We start from the raw sequence: 13,248 nt of genomic DNA, 5'->3' as shown, positions 1-13,248 counted from the left end.
AGCCTCTACACACACACTCACACACGCACGCACACACAAACACTCACACACACACTCACACATACATCACACACGCACGCACACACACACACTCACACACACATCACACACGCACGCACACACATACACACACATGCACACACATACACACACACGCACACACCCACACACGCACACACATACACGCACACACTCACACACATCACACACGCACGCACACACACACTCACACACACAGGCACACACGCTTGCACACACACACACACGCACGCACACACATACACACACACACACTCACACACACATCACACACACACGCACACACACACTCACACACGCACACGCGCATACACTCACACACACACGCACACATACACACACACCACACACGAACACTCACACACACACGACACACGCACGCACACACATCCATGCGCACACACACGCACACACTCACACACACACACACACACACACACTCACACACGCATCCACACACACACGCACACACTCTCACACTCTCACATCCACGCGCAAACACACAAACACACACACAAGCACGCACGCACACACCGCGCACACACGCACACACACTCGAAGCCTGCAGGCTGCATAGCCGTCCATGTTCTCTGCCTGCAGGGCTTTAAGGGCATGTTGGTCAAACGCACGGTCCTCCCCAGCAGACTCACATTGGGTTTGAAGGGGCTGGTTTGGGCCGCCGCTGCTTCTCACTGCGTGAGCGCGTTTGCTTTATCCCTGGGGACCAGGGAAACTCCCGACTTTGAAAGCCTACAAGTCCCCACATGCACGGTTGGTTTTTTGTTTTTTTTGTGTGTAAGATTCAATTAGCGACCGATAAAGGCCTGGGAGGGGGTGGACTTAATATCGAAATGTTCACACCCTCGGAAAGTGTTTGAGCAGCGCTGCGGTCAGCGGTGGCAGGGCGCTCGGCGATGAGATGAGAGAGAAAGGTACGCCGTGTTCCCCCGCAAAAATGCATCGGCAGCCACAGCGCCCCAGAGCATGTGAGCTATTTACACAGCCTGGGCGTGTTAGCCTGCCGCTCGTTTACACAATAAGGGGCATCGCGGATTCAGGAGCAAATAGTGCGCCGAACCGACGACGCCGCCGTCGTGTGCCTCAGGATCTCGGCGGAGCGGTATCGGCATGACGACACGTCAGACGCTGAGGGCTTAGGCCTCGCAGGGTGGGGTGCGACCCGGGGGGGCGGGTTGGGTCCTCTGTCGGGTCCATCGGATTTTCGACGATCCGTTCCAGTCGAGACACGTCGTTTTTCGTCCGTTCGCTGTTGTTTAGAACTGAAATTTTGAAATTGCGGAGCTAAACCCCCATGAACCCCCTGGCTCCGGGGGGGGGCCTACGGTTTCTCGTTTGCTGCCGTTGTGAGGCGCGGTGCCCCTGTTCCAGCTAGCGCCGCGGAACCGCGGTCCTGCGGTGTCCGTTACACGCGGGGCACGAAGTTTCCATAACCTCCAGCACACTCCTCCAAATCCCCATGGTAATTAGAGTGGCGGTTAATTATGTATGGGGGGGGGGGGGCTTGAGGGTAAGAGGTATATACAGTTTATACCGCCTAAGTCCTCGCAAATGAGTGGGTATTAAGTGGCATTACTGCGAGGGATGTGGTACAGATTTAAAAATGTTAAGTGGTCACAGAGCACAGCACAAAATTTAAACTAGAATAGAATAGAATAGAATAGAAAATGAAAGGTGCAATAAAGACATTCCATATCTGTTGACCAAGTGTTTTCATTGAAATAACCGGTTAAAGATGTACTTAAAAAAATGGTACGGTCACACTGCAGTCCTGGATTTACAAAGCAGTCCTGGACTTACATTTTGAGAACCAAGAGGGAAAAAGTACGACTGGGATTATGTGAAAGTTTGACCCCCTTCACTGTGAATTTGGCTGCTTGTGAAACTAGACACAGCGTGGGGCAGTAGCTGTTTGTTTGTGAGCACAGCTACCCCACACAAAAGCAAACACTGTTCCAAACTCCAAGTTTGCAGCTGACTAAATGCTCTCCCAGGGAGAATTTCGTCTCTCAAACTGTGCGATTTAGAGGGTCCTGGGGAATAGATCGCAGGCCAGACAAGCGGTTCTCAACTACCAAAAAACATTTCTCACAAGAAAAACATACTGGTCCTTCTCCTCAAACTGGACCAAAGTCATTTGCAAATGGCTGCTACAAGTCCTACAGTGAAAATGACCTGTGCCTTATTCTGTGCATGTACTGTTCAAATGCTGATCACCTGACAGTCCTGTCTGACCTCTCCTCTTTCCTCTCTCCTTCTGTCCCTCAGAATCTGGACAATCAGACAGCTCCAGCCAGCAAGGCGACGCTGACATCAAGCCACCGCCCAATGGTGAGCGCAGCGCTACAGTGCAGATGTCCCCACGACCGTACATACTCTTTTATATACAAACCTACATTAGAAATATCAGCCCCCTCACACTCACAGACACACATACTGACAAATCCATACACATACACTCTCATATATATACAGATATATATATATACTGTATATATTTAGCACTGAGAATACAACTGAACTAACCTACAGTGAACTCCACACTCTAGCAGATGGCGCGTACGCGCGCAACGTGACTTGCAGCATGTTAACATTTAAACTGCCTCGGATGTCTCACTGAGCCCGTGGGCTGCGGGCTGCAGCGTGTTTCAGATTAAAAGCCTGTTGTAGTTCTGAGGCGCGTCCGGAGAGTCCCGTAACTAGACGTGGCGTGAGCGCCCTGGCAATAAATCACGCTGACGTTTCGGGATGGGGGGGGGGGTAACTGCGTCACTGCCGTGGGGTACGGCAGCGAACTCGTGCTGCGGTAAGCCAGGACTGAAGCGGGACGGGGTGCTGATGGATAGTGACCCAGTAACCCGGGGTGTCCTCAGAGACGCCGAGCCTGCCCCACACCCCACACCCCAGCACTCAGTCCCTCACACCCCACACTCCTCAGTCCACCTCACACACCGCTGAGCCTGACTCTGCCAGTCTCCACCACCACATTCATGTGGCTTGACACACACAGTCAACTGTTTTCTCCCTTAAATGTAGTAAAACCTGTGAGTTATATAAGAACATAAGGAAAGATGTGTGATGGAGATGTATGTCTGTCTGTCTGTCTGTCTGTCTGTCTGTCTGTCTCTCTCTCTGCCCCCCTCTTCCGCACACTCACGCTCACTTCACGCTCCCCTCCCACTGCAGGGCACTTGAGTTTCCAGGACTGCTTTGTGACTTCAGGAGTGTGGAACGTCACCGAGCTGGTCCGCGTGTCACAGAGTGAGTGCCGCCGCCGCCCGTCTCTCGGGTCTTCTTCCCACCACTTCGGCCCTCTCTGTTCTATCTCTGTATCGGCTCCTCTGAGGTTATGCTTCAGAGGAGCCACCCTCTGTCATTCGCTCACTACCTCCCTGACTCACTCGCTCGCTCGCTCGCTCGCTCACCCGAGAGTTCAAAGAGACTGTTGGTGTGGCAGCAGTTTTTCTGGCTTTGCCAAAACATTTTTTAAAAACTAAAAATAATACCCTCATACAGAAGCACCATGTTTGTTTCTTTCTCACTCGCTCTCTCTCTCTCTCTCTCTATATATATATATATATATCTTTTTCTCTCAGTCCCTCACTGTGGACTGCAGGCAGGACTTTGTTCCTCCTGGGTGTGGACACTTATCTCCTGTTACAGACACATTATTTTCATTCAGTCAGGGGAAGGATCTCAGAAATGCCCATTTGGCTGTTAATATCGTTAAAGTCAAATAACCGTTACAACAGCCTTAAGAACTTAAGAACTTCTTTGTTCGTGTTGCGCAGTGTACAATCCCCATTGGCCTGACATCCTTTTCTCTTTCTTTTTCTACTTTTTGTTTTATTTCTCTCTCTCTCTCCTCTCCCCCTCCCCCCCCCTTTCTCTCTCTCTCTCTACAGCTCCGGTTGCCACGGCGTCTGGCCCCAATTTCTCCCTGGCTGACCTGGAGAGTCCTGGTTACTACAACATCAACCAGGTGGCTCTGGGGCGACGTTCAATCACTTCCCCCCCTTCCACCAGGTACGCCACACAACGGTTCCTTTTCCCTGCACACTTCATCAGTACATTTACCGATAGCAGCTGTGTGACGCTGTGCGCTCAACAGGAAATGGATTCTTTAGTGTTGGCCTTCTCATCGTGACTTCAAAAGTCCTGATTATTGTATAAATGTTCGATAGGGTGGGCCAATTTTCAGTGGTTCCCACTGTACTGTATGATACTATAGCTGTTGATAGTAGAGCTCATGTGGTTGTCATCGTAATTGAGCCAACTATCGAAGAAAGAGATGTGGTAGTCCATCAAAAGAAGGGTGTAACTAGGTACAGACTGATGATGATGATGGTGAAGACAATGGTGTCAGTGATGATGATGATGATGATGATAGCATATCCCAATGGATAATTTTGGAATGGGAGTAATTACAGGCTTGGTTTAGTACTGCAGAGGCTAGGGACAGCTTTCATGTGTAGTTTACTCAGCATCTTGCTCTACTAACACTCATATGCGTGTGTGTGTTTCACACCAGCTCATGTGTGAATGTGTCATGGTACCTTTCTTTCTCTCCTTCCCTCCTCTCTTCCTTTCTCTCCATCCTTCTTTTCCTGCTCATCCTTCTCTTGCGCTGCAGGTCTGAGGTGGAGCTATATGCAAGTCTTCCACGGAGGTAGTTGTGCTTATATTTACAACCTGGCCACTTTACCCTGACACATGCAAGCACACACATGCATGCGCACACACAAACACACACATACACATGCACACACGCACACAGACACACACACACACATCTATGGAAACTGAATATAAAGAAAAATACTGTGAAGCGTTGCTGTATCTTGATATTTTATTTTATTCACGATATATGTTTAGTCCATCTCTGCACACACACATCACGTATGCACATCTGCACTCGTCCGCAGACAGCCCACACATGGTCAGCAGACATTTATACCCGTATCTCAGCTGTCAGCTGCCGCTCCTGTCGTCTCACACACGAGCGCGAGGCTTCTAATGGCTTCCAGCACACACTTACGGTGTGACACGCACATCCGAACAGCACTGGGGGATTTGATGTGAGGATGACAGGATGGAAACTGTGAGGAGAATAAGAAACCTGTTTCAGCGCTAAAAGAGGAGCCTGGTGGAGCCTCTGCTGCCTGATGCTTGCGCCGGCTGTAAACAGAATGCAATGCAGCTCTAACCGTGGAACTGATACAGCAATAACCATGTTTGCTTTTGACCTGGGTTAGCTAATTAGCAGTAGCCTTTTGGGTGAGTTAAACCGGCACTCTGACTTGAACTTGTAAGAAATTTGTTGGGACAAAAAAAATAAAAAATACACCTTGTTTCTGAAAAGACAAGGTTGTCCTTTAAAGCAGGTGTCTTGTAAGTATGTGAAACCATGAACTAAAAATAATCGAGAGAATCCAGGCACACCGTTTATCAAAAATGGCGGCAACCTCCTCTTTAACATTTTCATCGATATTAGTACCTTGCTTCTCTTGTTTATTTATTTTGCTCATGATTTCTGATTCAGTACTGAACTGTTGCATTACCAGGTGTAGTTTTTACTCCATGCCCATTGCCTGTTCTTGCGTAAAGAGCATTTTTTGAACGTGTTGCCCGTTCTCTCCCAGGATGCATCAGTATTTCGAGCCCTAGCAGAGCCGTGCGGTTGCTTTTTGTTTGGTGTGGGGCGCGTGAGCGGCAGCTGCTCGCGTGTGAGGATCTTAGAGGATGGTGACCCGTGGCCCGTCTCTTCCACAGCTCCAACAAGCGCAAGTCCATCGATGACAGCGAGATGGAGAGCCCGGTGGACGATGTCTTCTACACCGGCCGGTCTCCCGCCGCCAGCAGCTCCCAGTCCAGCGGCTGGCCCAACGATGTGGACACAGGTAAGAGACTCTGGAAAGCCCTGAGGGACTAGACTGTACTGGCCCAGCAATAGAACCCCCTGCCCCCCCCGCGATGTCATCAGTGCCTCGCCCCCACAGCTACACTCACGCCTGTCATCTTACACAGAAAAATTTGCATCTTTACAACAGAGAGAATGCGCACTCAGTTTGCTTACATAAAGGTGTCGATGTGTAGTGTTGAAGGTGTAGTACTTGATGGTGCATTAAGTGAATTATGAATATGCAGATGTGCTTTGAGTATACAGCCTCTGTTATTTGGGGTTGAGTGTCTGCACTCCCCCCCCCCCCCCCGTGTCGTAACAGGCAGGGTGGGGCGAGCACAGATAAACACTGGTGGAGTGCATTGTATTCGATCACCATTAGCACTTATCTCTTTAGACCGTTCTCTGATTGCCTGACTTGCTGCATAGGGCAGTCTGTCAAGTTTGTAATTTTCCCAAACGGAGTGCTTTCCTGGAGCACTAATCCAGTTGAATTGATTGTTGAGGAGCTGCTGCTCTCCTGCTGTGCGTGTGTGTGTGTGTGTGTGTGTGAGACCTAGGTGTAGTAAGGAAGGTATTGCCGGCAGCTGTGGGAATAGCGTCTATATAGTTTATTACAGCCTATTTATTTCTGAAATATCATCTGATTTTAACTTTACAGATGGTTTTAATAAAGAGATATTTGTGCAGCGACATTATTTAATACACTTTTTTTTACAGATCACTGTTATATTTATTCTTGTCTCAAGTTTGGTCAAGTTAAACCATGAAAAAGCTAAGATGTTGATTAGTGGCTGGTTGATCACCATGGAGACATGAGTTAAGGGTGTGTCATTAAAACTGCCAAGTGACGGATCCTATCACTTGTTCTAATTGCATTACTCACTTTAATTCTTGGAACAAACGTCCTCATCATTACTTAGAAGAGGCCAGTACACCGCAAGATGCAGTATAATGCATTAGGATTTTTTTTTCTGTGATGTGGATTATGTGCGTATTATATTTGGATTAATTTTGGAACAAAAATAATAAAGGAAGATAAAATGCTATATTTCCTGTAAAAAAGCAATATCAGTGCCCAAACTTAATTGCACAAACAGCTGGAAGGACAGCTGAGTTTCTTAAAAGGCTGGCTGTGCTGGATTATGGAGAGATGGTCTGTTTGCCAGAGAAGGGGCTTAGTGTTTCTCATATTTTGGAATGTCTATCCCACTATATTTTAGTGGTTAAGACAGTGCAGATATGAATTTTATTTATTTAATGGAACATGCAGCATAACTATCAGTGTGTTACATTCAGTCTATGCAGATTCTGTTTTATTTGACGCAGTTTGTGCAGTTGCAGTAGTCAGTTAACCATTCAACCACTAACACAGCATCTAATGTGTCCCCACTAAAATGAATAATCCAATATTCAGATTCTCCATCAGGTAGGTGGTGATCTCAATTCATATTTGAAGCAGCAGCAGTTATGTTCCCTGTCATTATCGTCATGTTTCCTGATCACCAGTTTCCATGGCAATGCTTTCAACACAAGGAAATGTCAGGTCAAAATCGAGTGTGGTTCAAAGTTGACCCAGGATGAATTTCCTGAATAAACCCAGGTCTCGTCATACGGCTTTCCTCCTGCAAAACAGATTTGTTTGTCTCCTCTTAACACATAGCTGCACCCGCTTTCCTGAAATCTATGTATTGCGTAGATAGTGTTTAGTATCCTTCATTGCTTCTGTAATATGGGTACTAGTGGGCGAGCTAGGTGAATAGCACAAGCATTGGCTATTCAGACTGAGTAGCTGTAATAAATTAAAGAATGTATTACTTTATATGAAGATGAGCTGTTCGTTCAAACATATCAGGCTCATAGCAAAACTGTTCAGCTGTTCATAGCAAACTAACAAGTAAGGAAGCTTTATAATGAGCTATGATTCGAACAAAAAAACAAAAGAAATAGCAGGAATTTGCCAGAAGAGGTGGCTTTACATGCATACGTTTAGCAAGTTAGCTATTTTCATTTATAACGACACATTTAATTTAAATTGGATGGGCTCACTTTTATTTTTACTATAAAGGAGTAGTTCATATCCCATCCTGTCTGTAAGGATCATGCCAAAATTCAACCTACACCAGTACCCTCCAGGACACTGACCCACACCTGTTTACCTTGAGTGAAAAAAAACTGTCATGGAAACTGATGCCTGGGTAACACCACAGCCTCTGAAAGGCACACACTCCCACACAGGGCTGTGTGTACTGAGCAAGCCCCCACCCAATGACACCTTGTAGTTCCCGGGGAATGTGATCATGTGACCAATGGATTAGAGCTCTTGGGAACCACCTGTGAATATCGCACAGTTCAGATGAGTTCACTGAATATGAATGAGATCTTTCACATAACAGTTTATCTCTTTTTGTGTATCTGTAGCTAGATGTGTGTTCCTCATTGGTCCCTTTTTTTAAAAGTACCCATAATGCCAGTGATGTTACCCTCACCCCATCCTCAGATACCCCCCCACCCCCCTGTCTTTTCTCTCCCCCGTTGTTAACGATGCCCTTCTCCACTTTCAGTGCAGCACCATTTGGCGAATGTGCAGGAGAGGAAGATAAAACATGAAAATGATGGCGTGCAGTTTCCTTACCATGGTTAGAACACATTAAACTCATATATCTCAATCATAGCTGGCTTGAATTTTATATCTACATTTTTATATATACCTCCAAGCTAGATCTGCTCCATCTGTTTATCTTCCGCTTGCTTCTGTGGTGTTGTGATGATTGGTGCCTGTTCCCACACGGACTGCTCTTTGCTGTTGGTTCTTGTTTGGTCTGGTTTGTTTTGTTAACCCAGTAGCTCACCTATGTTCCACTGTTCAATTTTACAGTACTGACAGATGCCTCGGTTGCACTGAATTACAACACAGTCCGTAACACATAATGCCACGTTCACTATTTTAGCAAAATTTAGAAAAGGCGGCTTGTACAGCTGGTTGTGGATTATGAGAAGAAGGTTCGTGCCACAAGCCATAGCCATCTTTACAAACAGCTAAAATGTTCACCATTTTAACACTTTTAATTTAAATTTGATTTAGCATTTAATTTAGAAGAGGCAGTTTGTAGAGATGGCTGTGGCTGATGGTGTGAGCGTCCGTCTTATTCCAGATCGGTGTTGTCACATCTCAGAGGGCTTGAGCACATTAATGCCGAGCATGAAAGATGTCCTTCCTTTCCACTTCGTTCGGACGTGGGTGTCTATGTCCCAGCCCTCGCCAGTAAATGAGGCTGGTTCTGAGCGTAGTGTAGATACTATATGTGTGTGCATATTCACGTGAGGGTGCTATGCGTTCACGTTAATGTATGTAATAACTTGAGCACATACTGTAGACCGACATTAGCCATGTAATTCTGGCAGAATGTCTCCCTGGAGGGCAGGGAACACCCCCCTCCAGGTGGATCAGGTGCTGCTCCGTACCCTAATTTGAAAAAGTAATTTAGATAAGAAGTGTTAATCTCTGGCTGTTGTCCTCAGGTCTAATCGCTTGCTAATTGAAAGAAAATGTTGAATCCCCCACAGAAATCCAGGCCTTCTGGACTGTTGAACCCCCCTCCCCCCCCATACCCCCCCCCCCGCCGCTCCCCCAAGTTATTTAGACAGTTAATATGAATCATTAAAATCCATCAACAAATATTTTTTTCATAAGGATAACTTTGTAGTGTTTAGAGTTCCCTCGTAATTACTAACAAAGCGCAAGTGTAACGTGGCACGATGTGGAGCGATGTGTTTCTAATTCGCCGCGCTTCGGTTAGTTCCGTAGAAGAAAAACGTAGAAGGTTTTTCGGGAGGCGCTCGCCTGGCATTTGAGAACGCGGGCTCGGTTCCTTCTGAACCGAAGGCACCGGATTCCTCGGGGAGCAGGGGGAGGAAAGTGTGACCCAGTTTAGCTAGCGTGTGAAATGGCAGAGGAGCGGGAACGCGACTGTGATGTGAGGGTTCCCGCCAGTCGCAGCCGAAGCTCTGCGGAGGATCCCTGCCCGAATCAAAGGAGGCCGACGTAGGGGCGCGCGCATAAACAAACAAGACAAAAAAAAAAGAACTCAGGTGCACCGTCTGTCCGTGCCTCTCATTCCTGGCTGCAAAACACACACACGCGCGCACACATGCGTACGCTCACACACACGCTCACATGCCTGGTGAGGAGAGCTTCGCTTCAGTCCCAGATGGTGTCTCCGTGTGTCTGTAGAACTGGGAGCTGCTGGGTTACAGAAGACATCTGTTCTGCTGGGAGGGGGGGGCTGGGGGGGACGGATATGTGCGGGTGGGGGCTGGGGGGGCAGAATCAAAGAGCCACAGTTTTTTCCAAATGATTTGAAAATGATTAAGAAACATGGGATCTGGGGGCGGGGCTGCTTGGTGCTTGGAGCTTGAGGGTGTGAAGGATTCAGTACCTGTGTGGTTTCTGTCTCTGAGAGTATGCCGGACCCCCAGAGATTTCACTGATCTGTAGTTTTAACAGCCAGCTGCTGGAAAATATTTACTTAAAAGTGCAAAAGTAAACATGTCTTCGCCCTAAATAATTCAGATGTGTGTATCAGATTTCAAAAAAAGTCAAAAAAAGGTTAAAATTTAACGTTTCCTGCAGCTGGCTACTAACTACTGATATTTTGTGTGTGTGCGTGTGTGTGTGTGTGGTTTTTTATGTACAGTATTTTTGTGCCTTTATTTATGGGTGTATTCATGCGTGTGTGCGTGTGTGTGTGTGTGCGTAGATGGATGTAGTCTTGTGATTGCCGGATGCTCATGTGGTGGCCTGCCTGTTAGTGTAGCGAGACTAGAGATTCATGGGAGTATTTTCTTGGCTGCTAGTCAGCCAGGTGTTGCACTGGAAAACACATAGAGAAAGCATGTTCTCATTGCAAAGACACACACATACACACACACTGGACGTGCTGAGTGAGTGCTGTCAGCTTTAAAACACGCAGGCCTCTCTCAGCATATGGATGCACTCAGAATGCTCCTGAGCATTGAGGCCCATGTTCGATATATTATTTTAATGTATAATACATCTGTCTGTCAGATTTATTCTCCACACTCATTTCGTACTTTGAAATGTGTTTATTTCAGAGTCCACCCTTTCATAAAAGATGTCCGTGTGACTCAAGTAGTAACTTTGTTTTCCGGCTTCCTCCTCCCCTCCCTTCTCCCTGAGCAGCAGACGCTCATCCTCACGTTACCTCCTGTCCCCTCACCCATGTCCTCCTTTTTTTACCTCCTTTTATTACTGTACATCCTTAATTTGTTCTCTTTCACCCTCTCCCCAGAGCTCCACAGTGTATCAGATACAGGCTGGAGCACCAGGGGTAAAGCATACGCGTGCACACACACACATACACACACACACACACACAGAGGCATGTATGTACACACATGCGCACGCACACACACACACACACACACACACACCGTAGGCAAACAATAGCATTTTTTTTCTGTCGGTGTCCCTTGATGTACATTTGTTTGTGTGTGTTCATTTGAATGCGTATGTGTGCTTAAATGTGTGTCTGTGTGTGTGTGTGTGTGTGCCTGTGACTGCTTGTGTACTCTGTGAGTGTTCATTCTCTGACCAATGAGGGACGTGGGGACAGTCTGATTTGGGAGGAAGAGCTGGCTTGGCTGCTTCCACAGCTGCTGCTGTTGGCCGTCTCTGTAGTTCTGGAATCAGTGGGGCTTTTGCAGTTCAATCTGCCCACCACAGCATTCAAATTCTGCTGCTTTTCTCTCTCTCATTTGTGACCCCGTCTTAGCATTTGTGCCTACAGATAGCGCTAAGAGGATGATTGGGGTGAAATGCCTTTTAAGGTTTTCCAAAGTGCTAAAATGATTTTTTTATTAGTTTTCTCTCTTTTTTTTTTTTTTTTACAGTGCATTATACGTATGCGCATTAAGCCTCAGGTGCTCTTTTAAAAGGTTCATTTAAATAAAATAGCGTTTTCTCATATCCACTCCCACTTGCGGGAGATTTAACTCTTTTTAAACGGTACGTTCGCACGCGCCCACGCGCTTTCTATATTGACGGATCCTCACACACGCCCGGCCGCAACCGTGCACAGCCTCTCTTTCTGCAGACAAATGGGATTTAATGCTGCCGCTGCGACACTCAGCCTACCGTCTCCAAAAAACACTGAACCCGGCGACGCGCAATTAGAAATCAACAACTGTTCTCCTCAAGGATTTCACGTTAGGCGAAACGTTACGTGCGGAGCGTTTATTTTAGACTACCCGAGCCTTCCTGTGTCGGCCCTCTGTGTCTGCGTGGGGGTGTTTTTTGTTCCGCGCTGATTTCATGCAGTGCTTTTTTTTTTCGAATTCCTATTTCCTCTCATCTCGCCGCTTTTTTTCAAAAAAGAATGATGAAACCCTGTCCCTTAATCTTGAAAGGTGTGATCCTCTCAAGAATATGGCAGGCGCGCACCGTCGGAGAAAGCTAACCTCAACTCAGCATTTATAGAACAGGGGGGAGACACTTTTTTGATATGGTGTTATAAATGAGCAGATTATTCCTTCGCTCTCACACTCCCGCGCTTCTTCTCACCTCTCCCACATGATTCCCGCTCTCCTCTCTCCCGTCCCCGCTCCTTGGCGGCAGACCGTCTGCTCGGAGCGCCGGCGGAACAGCTGGTGTGTCCATACTGTATCCGCTATTTCTGAATGGAGCGCCGCCGCGACCAGACTGTGGGCCGCGAGGCCCAGATTGGGACAAGGGATGGTGTAAATCTCCACTTTACACAGACATGCCTTTGTGTCTTAGATAGATAGATGTATGGATGGATGGATGGATGGATGACAAATAGATAGATAGATAGATAGATAGATAGATAGATAGATAGGTAGGTATTCTGGCAATACAAGTCAGAAGTCTTCATCTCAGTAAAGCTGATTTGTATGTCATCTTGTGAGAGAGGGAGGGACCGAGGGACCGACCGATACAAAGAGGCTATAAAGCCATCTGTCAAGAGGATATGGTCTTTAATTAGCTTCTTTATGAAGTGTGTGCGATGGTAATGTCCTTTCTGCATTGCCTTAATGTGATGAGTGGCTCACTGTTGATGTTGGAGGAGGAGGATTCTTCTCATGGTGCAGTGTAGGGTTTGAGTGTATTCGGTCAGGTCAAGTCCCTACAGAACTGGCCCAGTTGAAGCACCTGAAGTCGTTGGCTTAATCTGAGAATCTATGGAGTGCTTTTAGTTTCCGTTTTTTTCTCTTTCTTTCTGTTTATCTCTCTCTCTCTCTCTCTGTCC

The 13,248-nt window shown here is 47.0% G+C and overlaps 1 protein-coding gene across 15 annotated transcripts in view; it reads left to right on the top strand.

Annotated features, from left to right (window-relative positions):
• Positions 1 to 13,248, top strand: part of LOC135248930 (nuclear factor 1 X-type) — a 151,910-nt gene that overhangs the window by 117,114 nt on the left and 21,548 nt on the right. For 5 of the 15 annotated variants that reach the window (XM_064324004.1, XM_064323997.1, XM_064324007.1 and 2 more), the window contains 7 exons: positions 2,326 to 2,388; positions 3,244 to 3,318; positions 3,963 to 4,083; positions 4,691 to 4,726; positions 5,830 to 5,957; positions 8,524 to 8,598; positions 11,272 to 11,310. In XM_064324004.1, coding sequence (XP_064180074.1) covers positions 2,326 to 2,388; positions 3,244 to 3,318; positions 3,963 to 4,083; positions 4,691 to 4,726; positions 5,830 to 5,957; positions 8,524 to 8,598; positions 11,272 to 11,310 — 537 coding nt within the window. The remainder of the gene's footprint in view (positions 1 to 2,325; positions 2,389 to 3,243; positions 3,319 to 3,962; positions 4,084 to 4,690; positions 4,727 to 5,829; positions 5,958 to 8,523; positions 8,599 to 11,271; positions 11,311 to 13,248) is intronic. The other 10 variants (XM_064324006.1, XM_064323999.1, XM_064324008.1 and 7 more) reach the window with 4 other exon arrangements.

Source organism: Anguilla rostrata, chromosome 2 (genome assembly GCF_018555375.3).
Source record: "Anguilla rostrata isolate EN2019 chromosome 2, ASM1855537v3, whole genome shotgun sequence".
NCBI lineage: Eukaryota > Metazoa > Chordata > Actinopteri > Anguilliformes > Anguillidae > Anguilla > Anguilla rostrata.
The sequence above is the reverse complement of the archived record's forward strand: the minus strand, read 5'-3'. Positions and strand labels throughout refer to the sequence as shown.